Consider the following 27,681-nt stretch of genomic DNA (forward strand, 5'->3'; position numbering starts at 1 on the left):
CTTTATCAAGATACGGCCTCCAGAACCGAACACAATACTCCAAGTGGGGCCTCACCAATGACTTGTAGAGGGGCATAAACACCTTCTTACTTCTGCTGGTTACGCCCCTCTTTACGCAGCCTAGCATCCTTCTGGCCACGGCCATCGCCTTGTCACATTGTTTCTTCACCTTCAGATCCTCCGACACCAAGGTCTCTCTCCTGAGTTGAGCTTACTAATCTCTCACTTCCTATCCAGTATCTCTCTTTGGGTTTCTGCACCCCAAGTGCATCACTCTACACTTCTTGGCATTAAATTTTAACTATACCAAAAAAACCGTATTCCTTGTTTAAATATCCATTATATTTTATTACTACCACTGTATGTTTCATGCACCCTCTTAGAAAATTATCTAACTGGCGTCTAAAGAACTCACTCATTCAATCTTTCACTCCACAATTCTGTCACAGCTCTATGTATACCATCAATTTTACATACACAATTAAATCATCCAGCATACTACATGAAAAATATTAAATAAGTCCACATAGTGTCATATTGCGCTCCCAATACCGATCTTCACACAGTATACAATGTCATGTGTGATCAATTCACTTGAATCGTTAGTGTATACCAGCAAAACCAACGCTGCTTGTGCTGAAGAAAAAGTTCTTAAAGAATTGATATCTCCATAGGCTCATTCAGATAGCAAAGCGCGACTTGAAGAGGGCTTCCATTAGGCTCCAGAAAATGCCAAAACAGCTGATCGCACTTTGGCTCCTCTATGCGAGACCGCATTTCGTGTTGCCCTTCATCAGGAGGAGCAACTTCCAACCCTTATAAAATCAATACATATTTTTCTCACTCTAATGCTGTCTTTTACTTTCTGTAAATTTACATTCAATAATAAATACTAATCCATTATAATGGCTGCCTACCTTCAGGACTGGAAACCAGATATCCAAGCGGGACCTCCAGAGTCCCCCACCGTTCTTATACTGATCTAACCTTCTTGTCTGTCCCCTCTTATATAGAGGACTTAAACCCAAATCAAGTTCACCTAATACCAATCCCTACACTCAAATCCATTCCACCTCGAGGTTAAGTCCATGGGGAGCCACCGTATCCCACGTGTAAATAAAACGTTTTTCTAGGGAAAATAATTGCTTGCTGACATCACCACCTACCCTTGTCGGCCACATTTGTTCCAGCACTACACACTTCAGATCCTCTATAGTGTGATTATACTGTGCCCAATGGGCTACCAAGGGCGCATCTTTTTTTTTTTTACCTATTTTGAGGTTACTAACGTGTTCAGCTAACCTGTTTTTCAAATGGCGTTTAGTGTGCCCTATCAAACATATAAAATGCAAGTGACCGTACTCACCCGCAAATGCGCAGTAGAGACTTCCCTCTCTGTCCCGCCCCCGCGTCAATATGTGATGACGAGAGCGGGACAGAGAGGGAAACTGCGCGAAGGTTAGGGAGGGAACCGCTCCCCCCCCTCCCGAGGTCGCCGCTACTGCTTCCCCCTCCCAGAGTCGCCGCCGCTGCCCCCCCTCCACCTGGCCCATGCCCTCTCTTTGCTAATGAACTTACATCGCTGAAAATGCAGCAGGGCAGATCAGCTGAGCTCCCCGTCAGCCTTCCTTCCCTGCCTGTGTCCGACGTTATGTCACACGAGGGCGGGACACAGGCAGAGAAGGAAGGCCGACGGCAGCTCAGCTGATCTGCCCTGCTGCGTTTTCGGCGATGTAAGTTCAATAGCGAGGCGAGGGCCCGGGCTGGGTGGAGGGGGGCGGCGGTGGCAGCGACTCCGGGGGGGGGGGAGGGGGCGGCGACCTGGGGGGGAGGGTAGGAGAAATGCTGGACATGGGAGGTATCAGGAGGGGGGGGCCTTGGAGCTGGGAGGGAGGGACAGACAGAGGGGGGCCTTGGAGCTGGGAGGGAAGGAGGCGGGCCTTGGAGCTGGGAGGGAGGGATGGATGGAGGGGCTCTGGAGCTGGAGGGAGGGACAGAGGGCCTTGCGCTGGCAGGGAAGGAGGGGGCCTTGGAGCGGGAGGAGGGACAGAGCAGCCTTCGAGCGGCTGGGAGGGAGGGACGGAGGGGGGCCTTTGGAGCTGGGACAGCATGGGGCCTTGGAACTGGGAGGGCCGGCAGGGGGCCTTGGAGCTGGGAGGGGGGAGGGACGGAGGGGGGCCCTTGGAGCTGGGATGGGGGAAGGAACGGAGGGGGCCTTGGAGCTGGAGGGAATATGGGGCCTTAGAACTGGGAGGAGGGGCAGGGGGCTTGGAGTTGGGGGGGGGGAGGGACTGGGGCCTTGGAGCTGGGAGGGAGGGATGGAGGGGGGCCTTGGAGCTGTCAGGGAAGGAGGGAGAGCAGGGGGCCTTGCAGCAACAAGGTGGGGGGGGGGGGGCCCTGCAGCGGCTGGGGGAGGGGGCCCTGGAAAACCCCCATACCAATACTCGCCCGTTTTAATGGGCTTAACGGCTTAACGGAGGTGCCCCACGCTCGGAAGATCTTGTGGACCCTGCCCAAGTTGAGCAACCACTCATGAGGTTGCATAATCCTGCTCAGTCTGTCGGCCAGACTGTTGTTTACGCCTGCCAGATACGTGGCTTGGAGAAACATGCCGTGACAGCGAGCCCAAAACCACATCTGGACGGCTTCCCGACACAGGGGGCGAGATCCTGTGCCCCCCTGCTTGTTGATGTAGTACATGGCAACCTGATTGTCTGAATTTGGATGATTTGATTGGACAACCGATCTCTGAAAGCCTTTAGAGCGTTTGAGACCACTCGCAACTCCAGGAGATTGATCTGAAGACCTTTTTCCTGGAGGGACCAAACTCCTTGAGTGTGAAGCCCATCTACATGAGCTTCCCAGCCCAGAAGGGATGCATCCGAGGTCAGCACTTTCTGCGCCTGAGGAATTTGGAATGGACGTCCCAAGGTCAGGTTTGAACGAATGGTCCACCACTGAAGGGAGTTGCAGAGATTGGTGGAGAGATGATCCCCTGTGGCTTGACACCACCGGGAAGCTAGTGTCCTTTGAGCTGATCTCATGTGAAGACGTGCCATGGGTGTGTCATGGCTGTGGAGGCCATATGGCCTAGAAGTCTCAACATCTGCCAAGTTGTGATCTGCTGAGACGCTCTGGCCATGGAAACTAGAGACAGAAGATTATCTGTTCTCGCCTCAGGGAGATAGGTATGAGCCATCTGTGTGTCCAGCAGAGCTCCTATAAATTCCAGTTTCTAAACAGGGAAAAGATGGGACTTGGGATAATTTACAACAAACCCAAGTAGCTCCAGCAGTTGAATAGTCATCTGCATGGACTGTAGAGCCCCTGCCTCTGAGGTTTTCTTCACCAGCCAATCATCGAGATAAGGGAACACATGCACTCCCAGTCTGCGTAGCGACGCTGCAACTACTGCCAGGCATTTTGTAAAGACCCTGGGCGCAGGCGCCAGACCAAAGGGCAGCACACGATACTGGAAGTGCTGCGTTCCCAGTAGTCCAGTTAGGATACACCCTTAATTTGATATCCAGGCCTCCAAATTGTCCACCGGGAGCTCATTCCTTCAGCTTCCAGCACAGGCAGGTAGTTGGAGAGGAACTCTCCACCCTTCTCAGCGCCAATGCAGTCGAGCCTGTTCCACCAGGGCAAGAAGGGCTGGGATTCTATTCCAGGTACTTCCTTGTGCAAAAGAAAACAGGGGGGATGCGTCCCATCCTAGACCTAAGGGCCCTGAACAAATTCCTTCTCCCAGAAAAGTTCAGGATTGGTTTCCCTGGGCACCCTCTTCCCATGGTTCAGGCAAATGATTGGCTATGCTCTCTGGACTTAAAGGATGCCTATACTCACATCCCAATACTTCCAGCTCACAGGAAGTATCTTCGATTCCGTCTGGGAGTGCAGCACTTCCAGTATTGTATGCTGCCCTTTAGTCTGGCATCTGTGTTCAGGGTCTTTCTCTAGTGGGGAAAACTTTGTTGAAACTCAGTAAGACCACGGAACCATGATTCTGATTGCGCCTTGCTGGCTGCGGCAGATATGGTTCTGGAGTTATGCTCCGAAGAACTATGGAGATTGGAGTGTTTTCATGCAGAACGAGGGGTCTCTTCTATATCCCAACCTCCAGTCTCTGGCTCTCACAGCTTGGATGTTGACAGCCTAGAATTCGCTTTCTTGGGTTTTTCGGAGGGTGTCTCCTAGGTCTTCCTGGCATCCAGGAAAGACTCCACTAAAAGGTGCTATTCTTTCAAATGGAGGAGGTTTGCTATCTGGTGTGAGGGCAAGGCCTTAGATCCCCTTGCTTACCTTACACAGACCCTGCTTGAATACCTTCTTCACCTCTCTGATCATAAGACCATCTCCGTATGGGTTCACCTTAGTGCAATTAGTGCTTATCATCTCTGGACAACCTCTAAGTTGTTTGCTTCATGAGAGCTTTGCTTTTATGAAAGCCCCCTGTCAAACCTCCACCCATGTCATGGGATCTTAATGTTGTTCTCACCCAACTGATGAATGCTCCTTTTGAGCCACTGAATTCCTGCCATCTGAAGTACTTGACCTGGAAGTTCATATTCTTGGTGGCTGTTACTTCAGCTTGTAGAGTCAGTGAGCTTCAGGCCTTAGTGGTGGATGCACCTTATGCTAAGTTTTATCACAACAGAGTAGTCCTCCTCACATACCCTAACTTCCTGCCGAAAGCGGCGTCAGAGTTCCATCTGAACTAGTCGATTGTCTTGCCAACATTCTTGCCCCGACTTCATTCCCAGCCTGGCTAAAGCACCTTGTACACCTTGGATTGTAAGAGAGCATTGACCTACTACATGGAGCGGACCAGTCCCCACAGATAGTCCACCCAACGTTTTCTTTCTTTTGATCTCAACAGAACGGTTGCCATCGGGAAACACACCATTTCTAATTGGTTGGCAGATTGTATTTCCTTTACTTATGCCAGTCTGGACTGGCCCTAGAGGTAGCCCACTGGAGGTCAGCCTCCCACTGAAGAAATTTCCAAGGCTGCGACGCGGTCTTCAGTCCACACATTCAGATCACACTACTGCCTTGAGTAGAATACCTGACGCAGCAGTCAGTTCGGACAGACAGTGTTACAGAATCTGTTTGGGGTCTAGAATCCAACTCTGCCCTCCTAGGCCCATTTTATTTTGTTCCAGGCTGCATTCATTCAGATTGTATATAGTTTCAGGTTAATCTGAGTTATATCCTCACCATTGCGAGGCTCAATTGACCAGTGTTTGTTGTTTTTGGTGAGCCTGGATGCTAGGGATTCCCCTCTTGTGATAATAAATAGACCTGCTTGTCCTTGGAGAAAGTGAGTATTCTCCGAGGACAGCAGGCCTTATGTTCTCACAATCCCTCCCACCTCCCCTTGCAGTTGTTTCCTTTATTATTTTTCCTTGCTCAGTGGATCGTGTCTCATACTCCACAAAGCTCCTCTTATGCTTGTCATAAGATCCAGACCGGGCAACGTGACCTGCGTTACCCACTTGTGGCAATATAAGGCCTGCTGTCCTCGGAGAATACTTGCTACAGGTAAGTATCTTCACTGTATTCCTGGAAAAATAATAATTGATCTTGTGTTTCTGTGTTAATTTGAACAGAACCTTTCTTATGATAAAAAGCATTGTAACTTGGAGTAGGTGCAAAAGTTATGCCTTTTTAAAGACTGCAATCTCATCAGTATTTAGTAATTTATCAGATACCTATATGATGGCTTCTCTCAGTGGAAGATTTCTGTCATGGCAGTTTCTCTGGTTCCCGTTCTGATTGTAATTGTATCTTCCATTCTGATACAGGCTTCCTCTCTCCCTCTTCCTCTTCCTCTCCCTCTTGTCCCAGATATACTTGGTTTTTCATGTTCTTTGTGTACTGTTCTCTCTATCGTGGGAATCCCTTCTTCACATTTTCTCCGTTTGAAAAACCTGATGATTAACATTACTTCTTGGTGGTGTGGTATATAAAGAGGTTGTGGGATCAAAAACTTCTTGATAATCATTCCTACTCCTCTTACCGTTTGTTTGTTTTTTTTCATGTACCTCTCTTTCTCTTGGTGGATTGGCAGTATGTCTTTTTGTAAAAACCACTTGTTTAAAATGGTTTGTTTAGCCCTATTCTTCTGACAAGGGAAAATGGTTCCAACTTTGTAATCAAACTCATCTCTTTTGAACTTCTCAAACCTTCAGCTATTTCAATTCTTTCTTAAACACTTCTGTTTATTATAATCATCAAATAACACAGTAAAACAAGGATCATTATCTTTTTTTCTTTCACCTCATTTGCCTTTCTGTTGGTTGTCTGTATAATTAGTAGCATAATATCAAGGGAGCATTAATTTAACATTGCCTCCCATTTAATCATATTCTGTTTAAAGGGACTTCAAACTATGTAACCACTTCCATATCATCAAGCTGATCAATCCATAGACTGGTGGGTTGTGTCCATCTACCAGCAGGTGGAGATAGAGAGCAAACTTTTGCCTCCCTATATGTGGTCATGTGCTGCTGGAAACTCCTCAGTATGTTCTCTATCTCAGCAGGTGGTGGTCACACACAGCAGCAGCTCTGGCTAGGCCTCCAAGCCTAATCCTTAGGTTTTGTTGAGGCCTGGGGTTGAGGGCTCTTTTGAGCAAGTGCAAACCTGGTGGTGCCAGGTCCCTCCTTTTCTCCCCCCTCCCGCTGGCTCCGTTAAAAAAAAAAAAATAAAATAAAAAATAAATTTTAAACGTCTTTAAAGGCGTTTATTTCGACGTTTATTTAAACGTTCATTGCAGCTACTCACTGGGACACCAGTTCGTTACAGCTCGGAGCGGCAAGCAGGTAATTTTACCTTTTTATAGCGGGCAGGGGGTTCCCTGATTCTTCTCCTCGTGGCATATGGCGTCGGAGGGCGAGGGCACAAAGGGTCGCTCCCCGGATCGCTGGAGCGCTTCTAGAGGGGATGCGGGGGTATTAAAGCCTGATTCGCCCTTGTTGGGTGACAGTTTCGTGACCGATGAATGTCCCGGTCCTTCCTCCGGCATGGCGGTTTTTCCCGCCATAAACGCCCATCCCCCGCTCCTTGCCTCCGCCATCTTGGCCGGCCACGCGGCTCGGACGGCTTCTTCGTGGGCCGCCCTTGAGGTTGGAGACATTAATGCCATGAACGCCCTTAATTTGGGCGACGGCACAAAAGCGGCTAAAGTTAAGCGCCGTTCTTCCCGCGCGGCTCCTTCGTGGAGTGTCGCGCCGGACGCCATTTTTGGATGCGCAGCATGTCTCTCCCCCGCTCTTGCGAGCGCCGGGTTGAGAGTGCGTCTAGGGCTGTTGCCCAGGCTGCGGAAGTGCACAGTCTGGGGGGTTTCTCCCCCGAGTTTGTTTTGCTGCTGCATCAGGCTTTCCTCAGGCAAAACGCTGCCCCTGCTCCCTCTTCTGGTAAAGAGGTTGAGGTTCCCAGAGGTAAACGCCCTCGGGTTGATTTCCAGGCCTTGGAGGACTTTGTCTCCTCCGATGTAGATGAGGGCAGCGTGTCTGAGGTCTCCCAACGGTCCTTTGCGGATTCCTTGGAGGAGACGGATCCCCGCTCGGATGCAGCGGATGACCCCTCTGCAGCGCGGCTTTTTAGCCCAGAGGATTTGCCCAACCTGTTGTTACAGGCCATGGACACTTTGAAGATTTCCTCTCCGGAGGACGTCTCTCCCTCAGCCCCTGTTGGCTCTGCCATTATGCTGGGGACGAAGCGCCCGCCTAGAACCTTCCACGTGCATGATGCCATGCACACCTTAATTTCGGCTCAATGGGATGTCCCGGAAACGAGCCTTGGAGTGGCTAGGGCTATGTCCCGCCTCTATCCTTTGGCTGTGAGTGAACGTGAGGCCTATCTGTGGCCTACCGTGGATTCTTTAATCACTGCGGTGACTAAGAAAACGGCGTTGCCGGTGGAAGGTGGCACGGCCCTAAAGGACGCCCAAGACAGAAGATTGGAGGCGGCCTTAAGGTCGTCCTTTGAGGCAGCTGCTTTATGTTTGCAGGCCTCAGTTTGCGGCTCCTATGTGGCCAGGGCGTGCCTGACTATGGTGCAGCGGGCTTCCCCCTCGGATCATTCCTTGAGGGCTGATTGGCCGGCCCTGGAATCGGGCTTAGCCTATTTGGCAGACTTACTGTATGATGTCTTGAGAGCCTCAGCTAAAGGCATGGCTCAGACAGTCTCTGCGCGGCGGTGGCTTTGGCTGAAACATTGGTCTGCTGACCACGCCTCTAAATCCCGCCTGGCTAGATTGCCTTTTAAAGGCAAGCTGCTCTTTGGGGTCGAGCTGGACAAAATCGTGACCGATCTCGGCACGTCTAAGGGCAAGAATTACCAGAGGTCAGGGCTCGGGCTAGTACTCGTCCCGGTACCTCCAGAGGACAGTTGCAGGAAGCCCGTCGGTCGGGCAAGTCGGGTTCCTCTGCCCCCTCTTCCTTCAAGAGGAATTTCTCCCCCAAGCAGCATTCCTTTCGCAGAGACCGCCGTCCCGGAGGTGCTCCCTCCGGTCCTCCCCCAGGGTCTCGTACCCAATGACGGGGCCTTGGTCCACGCCCCAGTGCAGATTGGAGGACGGCTGTCCTCGTTTCTGGGCGAGTGGACCACAATAACTTCAGACGCTTGGGTGCTGGAAGTCATCAGAAGACGGCTACAAGCTAGAGTTCTGCCGACCCTTAGGAGACGGGTTTGTACTCTCTCCCTGCAAGTCTCCGGTCAAAGCTGTGGCAGTGCAGCAGACCTTGGACAACCTGATCCGCCGGGGTGCGGTCGTTCCGGTGCCAGAAAATCAGATTGGCAAGGGACGTTACTCCATTTACTTTGTGGTACCAAAGAAAGGAGGTTTTGTCCGGCCTTTCCTCGACCTCAAAGGGGTCAATCGGGCCTTGAAAGTGCGGCACTGGAGACTCTCCGCTCTGTTATAGCGGCAGTGAAGGCAGGAGAGTTCTTGGCTTCCTTGGACATCAAGGAAGCGTACCTGCATATTCCCATCTGGCCTCATCCTGCGTTTTGCAGTCCTGGGACGACACTTCCAGTTCAGAGCCCTCCCTTTTGGGTTGGCTACTGCTCCGCGGACCTTTTCCAAAGTAATGGTGGTCATAGCGGCCTTCCTGCGAAAGGCAGGAGTACAAGTCCATCCTTATCTGGACGACTGGTTGATCCGAGCCCCCTCTTATGCAGAGTGCGGCAAAGCTGTGGACCAGGTAGTTGCTCTTTTGAGCTCCCTGGGATGGATCATCAACTGGAAGAAGAGCCAGCTGCGCCCGACTCAGTCCCTGGAGTATCTGGAGTTCGATTCGACACCCAAGTGGGCAGAGTGTTCCTGCCAGACAACCAGGCTCAGGTGGACTAGTTCCTAGTAGCCTCTCCTCTTCGGGCTTGGGACTATGTGCAGCTGTTGGGCTCTATGCCGGCCACGATGGAAGTAGTGCCCTGGGCCAGGGCTCATATGAGACCACTATACTCTCTCTGCTGCAGCGCTGGACCTCCGTTGTCGGAGGATTATGCTGTGCGCCTTCCTTGGACCCAGCAGTGCGCAAGGCGCTGAGCTGGTGGCTGCAGACAGTCAAGTTGTCTGCAGGAATGCCTCTGGTGACCCCAGAGTGGATTGTCGTCACGACGGACGCCTCTTTGTCGGGCTGGGGAGCCCACTGTTTGGGAAGGACAGCGCAGGGGCTCTGGTCTCCTGCAGAGGCAAAGTGGTCTATCAACCTCCTGGAACTCAGAGCCATTCGGTTGGCGCTTTTGGAGTTCATCCCGGTACTGGCCTTGAAGCCAGTACGGGTCCTGTCGGACAATGCCACGGCTGTGACCTATGTCTACCGCCAGGGAGGTACCAAGAGCGCCCCTCTAGCCAAGGAGGCCATGAATCTATGCCAATGGGCGGAAGCGAACCTGGAGCAGCTTTCAGCGGCCCACATTGCCGGGGTCACGAATGTCAAGGCGGTCTTCTCAGTCGCCATACTTTGGAGCCCGGAGAGTGGCAACTATCTGCTCAGGCGTTCTTGGACATCACGAAGCGCTGGGGCCAGCCGAGCCTAGATCTGATGGCGTCATAGGCCAATTACCAAGTGTCACGCTTTTTCAGCAGAGGACGGGACCCTCGATCCCTGGGAGTAGATGCTCTTCTCCAACAGTGGCCGACACAAGAGCTCCTCTATGTGTTCCCGCCCTGGCCCAGTTGGGCAGGGTGCTAGACCGGGTGGCAAGCATCCCGGCAGGGTAATCCTGGTGGGTCCGGATTGGCCCAGACGTCCCTGGTATGCGGACTTGATCAGGCTCTCAGTCGACGATCCTCTGCGGCTGTCAGTGGAGCAGGGCCTGTTACATCAGGGTCCGTGGTGATGGAGGATCCCTCCCCCTTTGGTCTTAAGGCCTGGCTATTGAGCGGCAGCGTCTGAGGAAGAAGGGCTTCTCAGACAAGGTCATCGCCACTATGCTAAGAGCGAGGAAGCGCTCTACTTCTACTGCTTACGCCAGGGTTTGGCGTATCTTTGCAGCGTGGTGTGAAGCAGGCTCACTTTCTCCCTTCACTGCTCCAATTTCTTCAGTGTTGGCGTTCCTGCAAGAAGGTCTGGAGAAAGGCCTGTCGCTCAGTTCCCTTAAAGTCCAGGTGGCGGCTCTGGCTTGCTTCAGGGGCCGCCTGAAGGGTGCTTCCCTGGCTTCGCAGCCAGATGTGGTGCGCTTTCTCAAGGGAGTTAATCACCTGCGCCCTCCTCTGCACTCAGTGGTGCCTGCGTGGAATATCAACCTGGTGCTAAGAGTATTGCAGAAGCTGCCTTTTGAACCCTTGTCAAGGGCATCTCTGAAAGACCTGACGTGGGAAAGCAGTCTTTTTGGTGGCTCTCACTTCAGCCAGAAGAGTTTCCGAGCTCCAGGCGCTCTCATGTCGAGAGCCTTTTCTGCAGTTCACTGAGGCAGGGGTGACTATTCGCACAGTGCCTTCCTTTCTGCCCAAGATTGTTTCTCGCTTCCATGTGAATCAGCAGCTCTGTCTCCCTTCCTTTCGTAGGGAGGACTACCCAGAGGAGTACTCTGCTCTTAAATATCTGGATGTGAGGCGAGTCATCATCAGATACTTGGAAGTGACCAATGATTTCCGGAAATCGGATCATCTGTTTGTCCTGTTTGCAGGTCCTTGTAAGGGTCTGCAGGCTGCTAAGCCTACAGTGGCAAGATGGGTCAAGGAAGCCATTGCAGCGGCTTATGTGGCCGCAAGGAAGGTGCCGCCTATCCAGCTGAAGGCTCACTCCACGAGAGCTCAGGCGGCCTCGATGGCAGAGGCCGGATCCGTCTCCTTGGAAGAGATATACAAGGCGGCAACTTGGGCTTCGGCTCATACATTCTCCAAGCATTACCGTTTGACGGTGGCTGCACGGGCGGAGGCCCGGTTTGGAGCTTCAGTGTTGAGGTCAGGGATTTCAATGTCCCGCCCTGGGTGAGTACTGCTTCGGTACATCCCACCAGTCTATGGATTGATCAGCTTGATGATATGGAAGGTAAAATTATGTATAATCATACCTGATAATTTTCTTTCCATTAATCATAGCTGATCAATCCATAGCCCCTCCCAGATATCTGTACTGTTTTTATTCTGGTTGCATTTCAGGTTCAAGTTTAGTCTTCAGTTACTTCAGAAAGGCTTCGTGTTAAAGTTTTTTCACTTGGATTCTTCAAGAGTTGAGACGAGTTTGTGTTACAGTGAGCTGCTGCATTCCTCTCCCCCCCGTTTTACGGGGCTGGATTGAGACATAAATTCTGCCGGCACTCCCTCCCGCTTCGTGCGGCTGTAGGGCAGCTTTGTACCCCTCCCGCTTCGGCGGTGTTAGGGTCAGTCAGCTCCTCCCGCGGTTGCGGTTGCAGGATAAGCCAGATCCCCCCGCATCGGCGGGTGTGGTGTCCCTCCCCCGCTCCGCGGGGATGAGCTGGACGGATTCCCCTCCCCCACTTGTGTGGGGATGAGCTGGGTTAATTCCCCTCCCCCGTTTCGGCGGTGGTGAGCTGGGCAGAGTGTCCCTTCGTGGGTGTAATTCTTTAAGTGCTGAGTCCTGCGGATGGAGCTTTGATATCGACATACTGAGGAGTTTCCGGCAGCACATGACCACATATAGGGAGGCAAAAGTTTGCTCTCTATCTCCACCTGCTGGTAGATGGACACAACCCACCAGTCTATGGATTGATCAGCTATGATTAATGGAAAGAAAATTATCAGGTATGATTATACATAATTTTACCTTAGTAAACCCACAAGAAAATTGTTTGAACAAATTTTTGCAGTACCCTCACTTGTTCAAATAAGGATACGTTTAAACAAACAAGACCTCAGATCTCCTGATAGGGACAAATACCAAAGGTATTGAAATATTCCACTATCTTAAGTGGGAGTGAGATATTCTCATAGGTCAACAAAGTAAAGTGGAAGAAGAAAAAAGAATCAGTACAAAAAAACTCCCTATCCATGGAGAAAAATTACTGATTCAAAAAAGCCTCGTCCACTACGTAAAAGAGAAAAAAGTGAATGTACATGCAAAAATATGTATAAATCTAATACAAAAAAGTGTAAAAATACACCAAAAAGACAAAAAATGCTAGAAAGTGCCTATAGTGAAACCCCCACCTATGCAAATAAGTTTACTGCCCAAAAAGTCGGAAAAATTCATGAAGGATAATGTTCAAAACTTCAAGGAGCAGCGCAAACCACCAACAACCCAAAAAGTCACTTAGCTGGAAAAACGTCGCTCCTGTGCAAGCCATATGTCTTCAGTGTGGCTCAACAAGAGCCTTTTCCTCCAATATTCAACACTGATCTCATCTTCCAACATACGCAGTGCACTGCTGGTTCACATAGGACACAACACTTCATCTTCCTCTTTTTGGGTTGTTGGAGATCTTTGTTTGCGCTGCTCCTGGAAGTTTTTAATATCCTCCCATTTAATCATAAAATCAGTGTCAGAAAACATTTTAGGTTACTTATTTATTCATAATCCATTTAAATCTACAGTACTCTAAAAGTGTAGAGGCCTGTAAATCAGTCCTTACTAATCTTTTACTACATTTAATGATTTCTTCCCGTTGTGAAATGTAGTCATCATCGACATTCTCTGCCTCATTTTCTTAAAAAAATAGTTCTTTAGAGATCAGCTTCTGTAACAGATCATCTCCAAAGATCAGCACGTCTTTTCAAGGTGAAAAGGACATTGTTCCTCAACAATCCAAAAGGGAAACACAATAGAGGAAACTTAGTCTGCAGGTAGCACAAGGCAGTCCAAAGAAGCAGAATACATTTTAATGTTAAAACACTTTAATTCAGAAGTAATATTCTTACACAAGCCCGTCCTAGGCGCCAAGGGATGCAGAAGCCTATCAACAAAAATAGATAATGTTTCCAATCAGAACCAATCCTTGATACAATCAGTCTTCCTGGTGGGGAGCACAAAGATTTATGAATTTTTGGGAGTATAAAAATTAAAGGTTTAAGAAAGAATTGCATAGGCTGCAGTAGATACTGCACTCTTCCATTTCTAGCAACTTGGTTCTTCCTCTTAGTGACCTTTTTTTTTCTCTCTTCCCTTTCTCAACATATTTAACATCATACAGCCAACTAACTTTTCATATGTATATGCTGAAGATCTACCTGATCCTCTCCATCTGTTTAGAAACAAAATAAGCATTCTGAGTTTCATATGTTTAGTATTCTGGAACTTGCACCTGTCTTAAAAAAAGATATATAGTCAGTCATAGGATCTAAGGCCTATAGACTTTATCATGCATAGAAGGAGAATGCAATATTCTTTCTGTGTTATTTTTTTCCTGCAGGTACAGAAGAGTTGTGAGTTGCTGATTCAAGCAAAGAAACCGATCCTTGTGCTTGGCAGTCAGGTCACATTGCCCCCAACACCTGTAGAGAAACTGAGGTAGTGTACAGCTATCAGTGACTTAATGGGGAAAGGGAGAAATATGTATACAGACTGATGAGAAAAAAATTTGCTTGAGAAATATTACTGTTTACCCTAGAGGGGATAGATGCCGGACTGGAATTTTGGCAGAATGGTTGGGAATAGGACTGTACAAAACAGATCCGAACAGGAATTGAGGCGAAGTCGATTTCAGGAGTATCAAAAAGAGCTAGAAAAACTGGATCAGACAATATACATCAAAGAGTATTTAAAGAACTATGCTGAAAGCTCACCTTTTCACTACTGCCTTTGGCAACTAACCACTACTCATTTGCCCTCCTTCTCCCCTGTTCCTCTTTACCCTGTAATTCCCTTGCTCATAATGTCTTGTCTGTCTGATTTACCTAGATTGTAAGCTCTTTGAGCAGGGACTGTCTCTCTATGTCAAATGCACAGCGCTGCGTGCGTCTGGTAGCGCTAAATAAATGCTATTAGTAGTAGTAGTAAAGACCTAAGGGAAGTTCTGGCAGCTTCATTGACCTTTTCAGTGCTGCCTTAGTCTGGAGTTAGTTTGGAACACTGAAGATGGGCAGATGTGATGGTTCTTCACAAAAGTGGAAAGGAGAAGGCTGGGAATACAGATTGGTTAGTGTAACCTTCCTGGTGAGCTGCATTAATGGAATCACTGCTGAAACAGAATAGTGTAGTCTCTGCAATCTAGTAGATTACAGAATCGTTTATTTACTAAACTGTCACTTATTACAAAGGTAAATCAGAATCGTTTATTTACTAAACTGTCACTTATTACAAAGGTAAATCAGAATGGTTTACAATATAAAATAACATTAAGACAATAAGTAGACATACTCTGAAATCCATTTATGATAGAAAAGCACTGCAAAAAATCAACACACATACAGATTTCACAGGCTATAGTCATAAAAACATTGATAAAAATAAACTAAAAATTGTTTTTTTCCCCTTTATTTCTATTTTAAGTGTTGTTTTTTTTCAAATGACACTCGAAAGAAATGTGTTTTTAAAGCTTTACGAAAATGAGTATAAGAATCTTCAAGCCTAAGTTCTTTAGGAAGACAATTCCAAAGTGAGGGAGCTAAGAAAAAAAATGCCGATGTTCGCGTCGATTCCCATCTAGCTTTAGATGGGGATGAAATTTCAAGTCTATTATCTGTCCATGACCGAAGTGTCCGAGTTGGTGTATAGGGGATAGTAAGGTTAGACATATAATGGACTAGATGAATAAAAAGCTTTGTGTGTCAGTGTCAGAACTTTGAATTTTATCCTTGCTTCTGTTGTAACAATGGAGTGATCCTGTCATATTTTGAAGCTCTACAGATAATACGAGCTGCTGTATTTTGTATCATCTGTAATCGTTTTAGATTAAGTTTTGAAAGACCTGCATACACTATATTACAATAATCTAAACGTGATAAAATATAGGCGTAAGTTAGTGTACGCAAAGAGGATTTATCTATGGAGTTTCTAATCAAGCGTAATTTACGTAGTTGATAGAAAGATTTCTTTATCACGTCGGATATTTGCTCACTAAAGGATAGGGAAGAATCAATAATAATACCATGGTACCAAACAAAATAGGTGTTAGAGATGGAATAGATCCAGGGCCCGTTATCCATGATGTTATCGTTTTTTCTGGATTTAGTACTAATTTATGCTTGGTTAGCCAATCGGCCACCTTCTCAAGGCTGGTTTGAATCGGCGTTAGATCAATGTTTATTGCCTTCACATAGTGAATTAGGAGGAAGTCGTCCGCATATGAATAAAATCTAAAGACTGGAAGAGCAATGAAAGTGGACTAATATATAAATTAAATAACATAGAAGATAAAACTGATCCCCGATCCTTGTGGTACCCCAGAAAAACTGAAGTATGAATTTGAAGTAGATTGATTTTGAATAACTTTGAACGAACGATTTGTAAGGTAAGAGGCGAACCAGTCATAAATCGTACCTGAAATCCCAATTTCCTTTAGCCGTTGTAATAATAAAGTATGGTCTATCAGATCAAAAGCTGCGGACAGATCAAGTGAAACAACTAGTGCAATATATCCTTGCTCTAATCTAGAATGGATTTCACTTAAAAATGATGTTAAAACCGTTTCTGTGCTGTAACATTTTCTAAAACCTGATTGTCTCGGGTATAATGAATTCTTCATCTGGATGTAGGATTGCAGTTGCTTAAACACAACCGTTTCCAATATTTTAGATGCACATGGTAAATTGGAAACTGGACGATAGTTTCCCGGAGACTGAGGATCTAATGTAGGTTTCTTTAATATAGGCTTTACCAAAGCCTCTTTAAGAACTTGAGGGACTAGTCCTTCTATGGGCTTTTTGTAATGATCGAGTGGCGATAACTTTGCTCTTCTAAAGAAGGATTTTTTAACCAAGATGATGGTATTGGATTTAGTGGATTGTAGGTTAATGAGAGTTGTGAGACCTATTACTGGCTAAATCCAGAGGTCTCTATTCCATCCTCATTCTTCTTGATCTTTCCGCTGCTTTTGACACTGTCGATCACAGCATACTCCTCGATACCCTGTCCTCACTTGGATTCCAGGGCTCTGTCCTTTCCTGGTTCTCTTCCTACCTCTCCCTCCACACCTTTAGTGTTCACTCTGGTGGATCATCTTCTACTTCTATCCCTCTGCCTGTCGGCGTACCTCAGGGTTCTGTTCTTGGTCCCCTCCTCTTTTCTATCTACACTTCTTCCCTTGGTTCATTAATCTCATCCCATGGCTTTTCCTACCATCTCTATGCTGATGACTCCCAAATCTACCTTTCTACCCCTGATATCTCACCTTGCATCCAAACCAAAGTTTCAGCGTGCTTGTCTGACATTACTGTCTGGATGTCTCAACGCCACCTGAAATTAAACATGACCAAAACCGAGCTTCTCATTTTTCCCCCCAAACCCACCTCCCCACTCCCCCGTTTTCTATTTCTGTTGATGGCTCTCTCATTCTCCCTGTCTCCTCAGCTCGAAACCTTGGGGTTATCTTTGACTCTTCTGTTATATCCAGCAGATCGCCAAGACCTGTCATTTCTTTCTTTACAACATCTGTAAAATCCGCCCCTTTCTTTCCGAGCACTCTACCAAAACCCTCATCCACACCCTTGTCACCTCTCGTTTAGACTACTGCAATCTGCTTCTTGCTGGCCTCCCACTTAGTCACCTCTTCCCTCTCCAATCGGTTCAAAACTCTGCTGCGCGTCTCGTCTTCCGCCAGGGTCACTTTACTCATACTACCCCTCTCCTCAAGTCGCTTCACTGGCTCCCTATCCGTTTTCGCATCCTGTTCAAACTTCTTCTACTAACCTATAAATGTACTCACTCTGCTGCTCCTCCCCAGTATCTCTCCTCACTCGTCCTTCCCTACACCCCTTCCCGTGCACTCCGCTCCATGGATAAATCCTTCTTATCTGTTCCCTTCTCCACTACTGCCAACTCCAGGTGGCGTTGAGACATCCAGACAGCAATGGTAGGAAAAGCCATGGGATGAGATTAATGAACCAAGGGAAGAAGTGTAGATAGAAAAGAGGAGGGGACCAAGAACAGAACCCTGAGGTACGCCAACAGGCAGAGGGATAGAAGTAGAAGAGGATCCACCAGAGTGAACACTGAAGGTGCGGAGGGAGAGGTAGGAAGAGAACCAGGAAAGGATAGAGCCCTGGAATCCAAGTGAGGACAGGATATCGAGGAGTATGCTGTGATCGACAGTGTCAAAAGCAGCGGAAAGATCAAGAAGAATGAGGATGGCATAGAGTCCTCTGGATTTAGCCAGTAATAGGTCATTGGAGACTTTAGTAAGCGCAGTTTCGGTTGAGTGGAGAGGGCGAAAACCAGATTGTAGTGGGTCAAGAATAGCATGTGAGGAGAGAAAATCAAGGCAGCGGTGGTGAACAGCACGCTCAAGTAATTTGGAGAGAAAAGGGAGGAGGAAGATGGGTCGTTAATTAGAGGGACAAGTAGGGTCGAGTGAAGGCTTCTTAAGGAGAGGTGTGACCACAGCATGTTTAAAGGCAGTAGGGACAGTTGCAGTGGAAAGTGAGAGGTTGAGAATGTGACAGATAAAAGTAATAAGAGCAGATGAGATGGCATTAAGAAGGTGGGTGGGAATGGGATCAGAGGAACAGGTGGTACATTTTGAGGAAGAAAGGAGAAGTGTAGTTTCCTCTATAGTAACTTCAGGAAAGGAGGAAAAGGAATGAGGGGAAGGAGAGAGAGGGGAATGGACTAGTGGAGGGAGAGGTGGCGAGGTAGAGAATTCAAGGTTTATCTTTTGAACCTTGTCGTGAAAGAATTCAGCAAGGGTCTGAGGAGATAATGAAGGGGCAGTTGGGGGAGGGGGCACCTTAAGGAGAGAGTTCAATGTGGTGAAGAGAAGTCGAGGGTTAGAGCCAAGAGAGTTGGTCTGTTGGATATAATAATCCTGTTTGGCGCATAAAAGAGCAGATTGGAAGGAAGTCAGCATGAACTTAAAGTGTAAGAAATCAGCAAGGGCCCGAGATTTCTGCCAGAGGCGTTCGGCGGAGCAGGTACAGGAACGTAGGTAGCGGATATTAGAAGTCAGCCAAGGTTGGGGTTTTGTACGCCTTATAGGGCGGGTCATCAAAGGTGCAAGAGTGTCTAAGGCAGAGGATAGAGTATTGTTGTAAGAAGAAACAGCCTCGTTGACAGACGTGGATGGTGCTACAGTAGAGAGGAGGTTTGAAACATGGGAGGATAGAGATGAAGGGTCAATATCGTGAAGATTCCTAGATAAATTAGATAAGATAGGACGGGACTGGGAGGGAGGAGATTTAAGTGTGAAAGTTATAAGATGGTGATCAGAGAGGGGAAGATCAGAGGCAAGGAAACTAGAGGGTGAACAGTTGCTAACCACTAGACTACTCCTCCACACCATGTCACAAAATTAAAAGTCTTACAAAGCAGGAAGGAGAGCAATAGAAATGGAGAGCTGTGGCTAAGTTTTGAATTCTTGAGAATGGTGGCTACTAAGAATAAAAATATGATGGTGTCTCTCTTGTCATTTCCAGAACAGCCTTAGAGACTCTGAGGATTCCTTGCTTCTTGGGAGGTATGGCCAGAGGAATGCTGGGAAGAGACTGTCCATTTCACATTCGGCAGAACCGCAGGGAAGCTCTGAAGGATGCTGACCTTGTCATCCTAGCGGGTAAAAAAAAAAATTAGGGGTCTGCTTGTGTGATTATTTTTAGGTGATGATGTTTGTGTTTAAGTGTCCAAAGTCTGACACTTTTAGAGGGTAATTTTATGAGCCATTTTTGTTATAATGTTATAAAATTAGATCATGCCTAAAAGTATATGTGGGACAAGCCTGCATGTACTTTTACATTGAGCTTGCACATGAGCAAAGTTTGGGTAGAGGATAGGCAGAGTCACTATGTATGTCTATTTACACGCACAAAAGTATGCATTAACATTTGCACCTGCTATGGGACCTAGAGTAACTGGATTAAAAATTGGTTGAATGGAAGGAGACAGAGGGTAGTGGTAATTGGAGCTTACTCTGGAAAAAAAGGATGTTAGTGGAGTACCGCAGGGATCGGTCCTTGGGCCTGCTCTTTTTAGCATCTTTGTGAGCGATATTGCGGAAGGGCTGTCTGGTAAGGTTTATCTCTTTGCGGATGATACAAACTCTGCAACAGGGTGGACACCCTGGAGGGTGTGAATGACATGAGGAAGGACCTAGCGAAGCTGGAAGAATGGACCGATATTTGGCAACTAAGATTTAATCCCAAAAAATGCAGAGTCATGTACTTGAATCACAAGAATCTGAAGGAACAGTACAGTATAGGGGGTGAAGTGCTTCGGTGTACGAAGGAAGAGCTGGACTTGGGGGTGATTGTGTCTGATGACCCTAAAGCTTCCAAACAGGTAGAAAGAGCGACGGCCAAAGCCAAAAGGATGCTTGGGTGCATAAAGAGAGGCATGACCAGCAGGAAAAAGGAGGTGATGGTGACATTGTATAAGTCTCTGGTGAGGCCCCATTTAGAATACTGTGTGCAGTTCTGGAGACCGCACCTATGAAAGATATAAACACGATGGAGTCGGTCCAGAGGGCAGCTACAAAAATTAGTAAGTGGTCTTGAACACAAAAAATATAGGGACAAGCTTATGAACCTCAACATGTATACACTAGAAGAGAGAGAGGAGACATAATAGAGATGTTTAAATATCAATATCTCAAGGGCATTTATGTACAGGAAGTGAGCCTTTTTCAACTGAAGGAGAGCTCTGAGGGGGCATATGATGAAGTTGAGGGAATAGGCTCAGGAGTAATCTAAAAATGTTATTTCACGGAAAGGGTGGTGGAGGCATGGAATGGCCTCCTTGTGGAGGTTGTGGAGTCGAGGACTGTGTCAGAATTTAAAAAGGCATAGGATAAGCATATGGGATCGCTTAGGAAAAGGAAGAGTTAGGGGTTACAGAGGATGGGCAGACTGGATGGGCCTTATGGCCTTTATTTGCCGTCAAGTTTTTATTTATGCAGAATCTGTGCTAGTATTTTATAAAGTCTCATAGGCACCTTTGGGGATCATTTTCAAAGCACTTAGACATACAAAGTTCTATAGTAACCTATGGAACTTTGTAAGTCTTTGAAAATATGCCTCGATGTGTCTTAATACATTGGCAGAAAATGGAAGAAGGAACCGACTGAAAGTAATAAGAAACAGCATAAGGAATGTCAAGTCAAATGCAAAGCGCTGATAAGGAAGGCTAAGAGGGACTTCGAAAAAAAGATTGCATTGGAGGTAAAAACACATGGAGGCATATTTTCAAAGCACTTAGCTTTCCAAAGTTCCATAGGTTACTATGGAACTTTGGAAGGCTAAGTGCTTTGAAAATATGCCTGATAGTAAACATTTTTTTATTTATATTAAAAGCAGGAAGCTGGCAAAAGATTCGGTTGGACCGCTAGATGACTGAGGAGTAAAAGGGGCGATCAGGGAAGACAAAGCCTTAGTGGAGAGATTAAATGAATTCTTTGTTTCAGTTTTCCCTGAGGAAGATTTGGGTGAGATACCAGTGCCAGATATGGCATTCGAAGCTGACGAGTTGAAGAAACTGAATGAATTCTCTATAAACCTGGAGGATGTAATGGGGCAGTTCTACAAACTGAAGAGTAGCAAATCTCCTGGACCGGATGGTATTCATCCCACATAGAATTTAAAAAATGAACTTGCGGAGCTACTGTTAATAATATGTAATTTATCCTTAAAATCGAGCGTGGTACCAGAAGATTGGAGGGTGGCCAGTGTAATGCTGATTTTTAAAAAAGGTTCCAGAGGAGATCCGGGAAATTATAGACCGGTGAGTCTGATGTCGGTGCTGGGCAAAGTGGTAGAGACTATTATAAAGAACAAAATTACAGAACATATTCAAAAGCATGGATTAATGAGACAAAGCCAACATGGATTTAGTGAAGGGAAATCTTGCCTCACCAATCTACTACATTTCTTTGAAGGGGTGAACAAACATGTGGATAATGGTGAGCCGGTTGATATTGTGTGTCTAGATTTTCAGAAGGCGTTTGACAAAGTACCTCATGAAAGACTCCAGAGGGAATTGGAGAGTCTTGGGATAGGAGGGTAGTGCTCTTTTGTGGATTAAACACTGGTTAAAAGATAGAAAATAGAGAGTAGGGTTAAATGGTCAGTATTCTCAATGGAGAAGGGTAGTTAGTGGGGTTCCCCAGGGGTCTGTGCTGGGACCGCTGCTTTTTAACATATTTATAAATGACCTAGAGATTGGAGTAACTAGTACATAAGTAATGCCATACTGGGAAAAGACCAAAGGTCTTTCAAGCCCAGCAACCTGTCCCCGACAGCGGCCAATCCAGGTCAAGGGCACCTGGCAAGCTACCCAAACGTACAAACATTTTATACAAGTTATTCCCAAAATTGTGGATTTTTCCCAACTCCATTTAATAGCGATCTATGGACTTGCCCTTTAGGAAACCGTCCGACCCCTTTTTAAACTCTGCCAAGCTAACCACCTTCACTACATTTTCCGGCAACGAATTCCAGAGTTTAATTATGCGTTGGGTGAAGAAACATTTTCTCCTATTTCTTTTACATTTACTACACTGTAGTTTCATCGCATGCCCTCTAGTCCTAGTATTTTTGGAAAGCGTGAACAGACGCTTCACATCCACCTGTTCCACTCCACTCGTTATTTTATATACCTCTATCGTGTCTCCCCTCAGCCGTCTCTTCTCCAAGCTGAAAAGCCCTAGCCTCCTTAGTCTTTCTTCATAGGGAAGTCGTCCCATCCCCGCTACCATTTTTGTCGCCCTTCACTGCTCCTTTTCCATTTCTACTATATCTTTCTTGAGATGCGGCGACCAGAATTGAACACAATACTCAAGGTGCGGTCGCACCATGGAGCGATACAATGGCATTATAACATCCTCACACCTGCTTTCCATACCTTTCCTAATAATACCCAACATTCTATTCGCTTTCCTAGCCGCAGCAGCATACTGAGCAGAAGGTTTCAGTGTATTATCAACGATGACACCCAGATCCCTTTCTTGGTCCATAACTCCTAACGTGGAATCTTGCATGACGTATAATTCGGGTTCTTTTTTCCCACATGCATCACCTTGCATTTGTTCACATTTGTTCACATTAAATGTCACCGGCCATTTAGCTGCCCAGTCTCCCAGTCTCTTCATTTTTCACAATCCTGTCGCGAGTTAACGACTTTGAATAACTTTGTGTCATCAGCAAATTTAATTACCTCGCTAGTTATGCCAATCTCTATATCATTTATAAATATATTAAAAAGAAGCGGTCCTAGCACTAACCCCTGAGGAACCCCACTAACTACCCTTCTCCATTGTGAATACTGCCCATGTAACACCACTCTCTGTTTCCTATCCTTCAACCAGTTTTTAATCCACAATAGGACATTTCCTCATATCCCATGACCCTCCAATTTCCTCTGTAGCCTTTCATGAGGTACCTTATCAAAAGCCTTTTGAAAATCCAGATTCACAATATCAACCGGCTCCCCTTTGTCCACATGTTTTTTTTACTCCTTCAAAGAATTGAAGTAAATTGGTCAGGTTTCCCCACACTAAAGCCATGCTGACTTGGTCTCAGTAATCCATGTCCTTGGATGTGCTCTGTAATTTTGTTTTTAATAATAGCCTCTACCATTTTCCCCGGCACCGACGTCGGACTCATCGGTCTATAATTTCCCAGATCTCCCCTGGAACCTTTTTTAAAAAGCGGCATTCTTCCGATTTTTTCCAATCTTTTGGTACCACACCCGATTTTAAGGATAAATTGCATATCACTAACAGAAGCTCCGCAAGCTCATTTTTCAGTTCTATCAGTACTCTAGGATGTATACCATCTGGTCCAGGACATTTGCTACTCTTCAGTTTGCTGAACTGCCCCCATTACGATTACGTCCTCCAAGTTTACTGTGAATTCAGTAAGTTTCTCTGACTCGTCCGCTTGAAATACCATTTCCGACACTGGTATCCCACCCAAATCTTCCTCGGTGAAGACTGAAGCAAAGAATTAATTCAATCTCTCCGCTACGTCTTTGTCATCCTTGATCGCCCCTTTTACCCTTCAGTCGTCCAGCAGCCCAACCGATTCTCTTGCTGTCTTCCTGCTTTTAATATACCGAAAAAAATTTTTACTATGTTTTTTTGCCTCTAATTCTATCTTTTTTTCGTAATTTTTCTTGGCCTTCTTTATCTGTGCCTTGCATTTGCTTTGACACTCCTTATGTTGCTTCTTATTATTTTCAGACTGTTCCTTCTTCCATTTTCGGAAGGCGTTTCTTTTAGCCCTAATAGCTTCCTTCACCTCACTTTTCAACCACGCCGGCTGTCTTTTGGACTTCCGTCTTTCTTTTGTAATTCGCAGAATATGTTTGGCCTGGGCCTCTAGGATGGTATTTTTGAACAGCATCCATGCCTGTTGTACAGTTTTTACCCTCTCAGTTACCCCTCTAAGTGCTTCAAACAGAGTGAAAAAGCTGGATCAGTAGCAGCAAAGCTTTCTGAGAGTCATAAGAATGCAATCCAGAGAAACAGGGATTACCTCTGCAAGGTGTGTAATATTAAATTACTTTCAAAACTCGGGTTACCTTTCCGAGGCCATGAAGAAGGAAGAGATTCCAATTTTAGAGGAATTTTTCGTGATTTCTGTGATTTTATTTTTTCAAACTATGACACAAGTTTCCAAAAAATGCGAGACTGTTATTTTAGTTACACAAGCCCAGAATTCCAAAATGAAATTGTACATATTTGTGCAGATTTATTTTGCAAACAAATTGTAGAGGCAGTGAATGAAACAGGCTTCTTTGCGATAATGGCAGATGAGGCCAGGTCTTTTAAGACAGAACAGCTTTCTGCTTGTATCAGATATGCAGAGAAACTTGAGATTAAAGAGAGATTTCTATGCTTTATTGATTGCTCATCTTCCCGAAATTCAGATGGGATTTATACTGCCATCAAGAGAGGTTTGGAAACAAGTGGAATGCAAAATATTCCAATTGTTGCCCAGTCTTATGATGGTGCTTGTGTTATGTCAGGACGTGTGACCGGAGTACAGCAGCGAATGAAAGAAGACCACCAGTTTGCAGTATGCATTCATTGCATGGCAGGGTAAATCGTAGTACTGTGGGATTTCTAACTGTACTTGATAAACTTTACTCTGTCTTTGCTGAGTCGACCAATCATCAAAAGTTTATTGACATGCAGAAAGCATTAGGTCTGAACCAGAAAGAGATTGTGCAACCAAGTGAAACACGCTGGGCACATAAGTGGAGAAGTGTTTTTGCAGTTAAAACACAATATGCTGCCATGAATTGTCTAAAAGATCTGACAGAAAAAGGTGAAAAGTGGTCTGTGGAAGCAAGTGGCCTTTATCATCACATGACTACAGTATCATTCATTGCATGTTTGATTATCCTTGAAGACATAATGAAGATCATCCATGTTGCCCATAAAGGACTTCAGAGCACTGATATCACACTTGGAAAAGCTTCCTCTCTCATAGAAAAACTGAAAACACACTTTGAGAAATGCAGACAAGCTGATGACTGGAATGATTTATGGAAAGAAATCATAGCATTCTGTCAAAGTCGCAACATTGCAGTATCAGATGAGGATTCTACAAAAAGAAAAAGAGCTTGTAAAACCTCAGTAGCTCTTAAATCTCTTTGTTACAACAACTCTGGGTCAAAGAGAACACAAAGAGCAGACACTAAGTAAAGATGAAACACAAACTATATCAACCACAGAAAGAAATAGGTGGCGTGAGCAGTTGTACTTCCCTGTTTTAGATGCCATAGTTTCTGAATTAGACAGACGATTCTCAAAAGAATCAGTGAAAATTTCTGAAGCCTGTGACTCTGTTTTAAGATGTGACAAAACTGGCATCATCCACTCTTACAGAAATATGGAGATCTTCTAAAAATAAATCCTCATCTTGTGGCTGCAGAAATGAATATTCTTAACAATTCTCAAACTCCAGTCACCTTTGAAAGACTTCAAGAAGTGACTCCAATAATCAATCCTAACTACTACAAACTCATTCAGTTAGTGATAACATTCCCTGTTGGAACAGCTACATCAGAACGAAGGTTTTCAACAATGAGACGGATTAGAAACTGGATGCGTTCAACTATGAGAGAAGATAGATTTTCAGCTTTGGCTCTTCTTCACATTGAAGCGGATTTAACAGCAAAGCTAAATCCAGAGAAGATTGTGGATGTTTATGCCAACAGGAAAGAAAGACGACTGCGTTTACATTAAGTTAAATTTTGCTTTTTTCACTATATATTCGTTGTTATGATTGTTACACACAAAAAGAAATGGCCTCTATTGCATGCTGTATGAACTCTTTGGGCTATGTTTAGCTTCAGTTCCAGAGGTATGATTTTAGATTTTTGAAGCTGTACAGCTCTTAAGATGGTCAGTTTCATGATAGTTCTACAAATAGTGAAGGCCAGTTTTAGGATGACTTTTGATAAGGGCAAATGTGCAAAACAGAAAACTTCTCAACAGCTTGAGCAGGAAATAGCTAGGAGTAGATTAGAAGATGAAGATCTGACACAATGAAAAGAATAGAGAAGAGCATCGGCAATACATCAGAGACTGAGATAATCACCAAGCAGTGCACTCTGATTTATGAGTGAGGTTCATTCCTGTAACTAATGGAACTAACTACTCATCTGAAGACATTACTCTGTAAGCTAAGAAACTATTTGCTGTCAATTGTCAGCCATTTTGCCTCCTCAGTACTGCATTTCTACCTATAGAGCCTATGCATTTCTAAGGTCAACACAGTCATGATATGGGAAAGGGGGTGGGGAAATACTACTGGAGAGGAAGAGGGAGTGCTGGGTAAGGAGGGAGAAAGAGCTGTTTTGGGGGGGAATAACCCTAATGAATGTGTATGAACTATAAATGTATGCAAATGAATATGCTGATGTGCCCCGCCCCATCCTTTGCCCCCCCCCCCCCCCAAATGAAAACGTCAAACTGTGCCCATGGTAAATGGTCATATACTGTGATTATTTTATTCATTGAGATAAGCACTAGTTGAACGTAGAAGTTATTTATGGTTCCTAATTTGGAGATATTGCCTTTGTATATGATTTGTGATTTCTTATCACTGTTTTATGTTTTCTTTTTTTATTAATTTCTACTTTATATTTATTGCCCCTTCTTATGCAAGTTTTCATATGATCCTCTTCTACTTCTATCCCTCTGCCTGTCGGCATACCTCAGGGTTCTGTTCTTGGTCCCCTCCTCTTTTCTATCTACACTTCTTCCCTTGGTTCATTAATCTCATCCCATGGCTTTTCCTACCATCTCTATGCTGATGACTCCCAAATCTACCTTTCTACCCCTGATATCTCACCTTGCATCCAAACCAAAGTTTCAGCGTGCTTGTCTGATATTGCTGTCTGGATGTCTCAACGCCACCTGAAATTAAACATGACCAAAACCGAGCTTCTCATTTTTCCCCCTAAACCCACCTCCCCACTCCCCCCGTTTTCTATTTCTGTTGATGGCTCTCTCATTCTCCCTGTCTCCTCAGCTCGAAACCTTAGGGTCATCTTCGACTCTTCTCTCTTCTTCTCTGCTCATATCCAGCAGATCGCCAAGACCTGTCGTTCTTTCTTTACAACATCCGTAAAATCCGCCCCTTTCTTTCTGAGCACTCTACCAAAACCCTCATCCACACCCTTGTCACCTCTCGTTTAGACTACTGCAATCTGCTTCTTGGTGGCCTCCGATTTAGTCACCTCTCCCCTCTCCAATCGGTTCAAAACTCTGCTGCCCGTCTCGTCTTCTGCCAGGGTCGCTTTACTCATACTACCCCTCTCCTCAAGTCACTTCACTGGCTCCCTATCCGTTTTTGCATCCTGTTCAAACTTCTTCTACTAACCTATAAATGTACTCACTCTGCTGCTCCCCAGTATCTCTCCACACTCATCCTTCCCTACACCCCTTCCCGTGCACTCCGCTCCATGGATAAATCCTTCTTATCTGTTCCCTTCTCCACTACTGCTAACTCCAGACTTCGCGCCTTCTGTCTCGCTGCACCCTATGCCTGGAATAAACTTCCTGAGCCCCTACGTCTTGCCCCATCCTTGGCCACCTTTAAATCTAGACTGAAAGCCCACCTCTTTAACATTGCGTTTGACTCGTAACCACTTGTAACCACTCGCCTCCACC

At 45.8% G+C, this 27,681-nt stretch overlaps 1 protein-coding gene across 4 annotated transcripts in view; it reads left to right on the forward strand.

Annotated features, from left to right (window-relative positions):
- LOC115457896 (acetolactate synthase-like protein) overlaps positions 1-27,681 on the forward strand; it is a 226,003-nt gene that overhangs the window by 109,133 nt on the left and 89,189 nt on the right. For all 4 annotated transcript variants that reach the window (XM_030187572.1, XM_030187574.1, XM_030187573.1 and 1 more), the window contains 2 exons: positions 13,825-13,922; positions 18,983-19,119. In XM_030187572.1, coding sequence (XP_030043432.1) covers positions 13,825-13,922; positions 18,983-19,119 — 235 coding nt within the window. The remainder of the gene's footprint in view (positions 1-13,824; positions 13,923-18,982; positions 19,120-27,681) is intronic.

This window comes from Microcaecilia unicolor, chromosome 14 (assembly GCF_901765095.1).
Source record: "Microcaecilia unicolor chromosome 14, aMicUni1.1, whole genome shotgun sequence".
NCBI classification, from domain to species: Eukaryota; Metazoa; Chordata; class Amphibia; order Gymnophiona; family Siphonopidae; genus Microcaecilia; species Microcaecilia unicolor.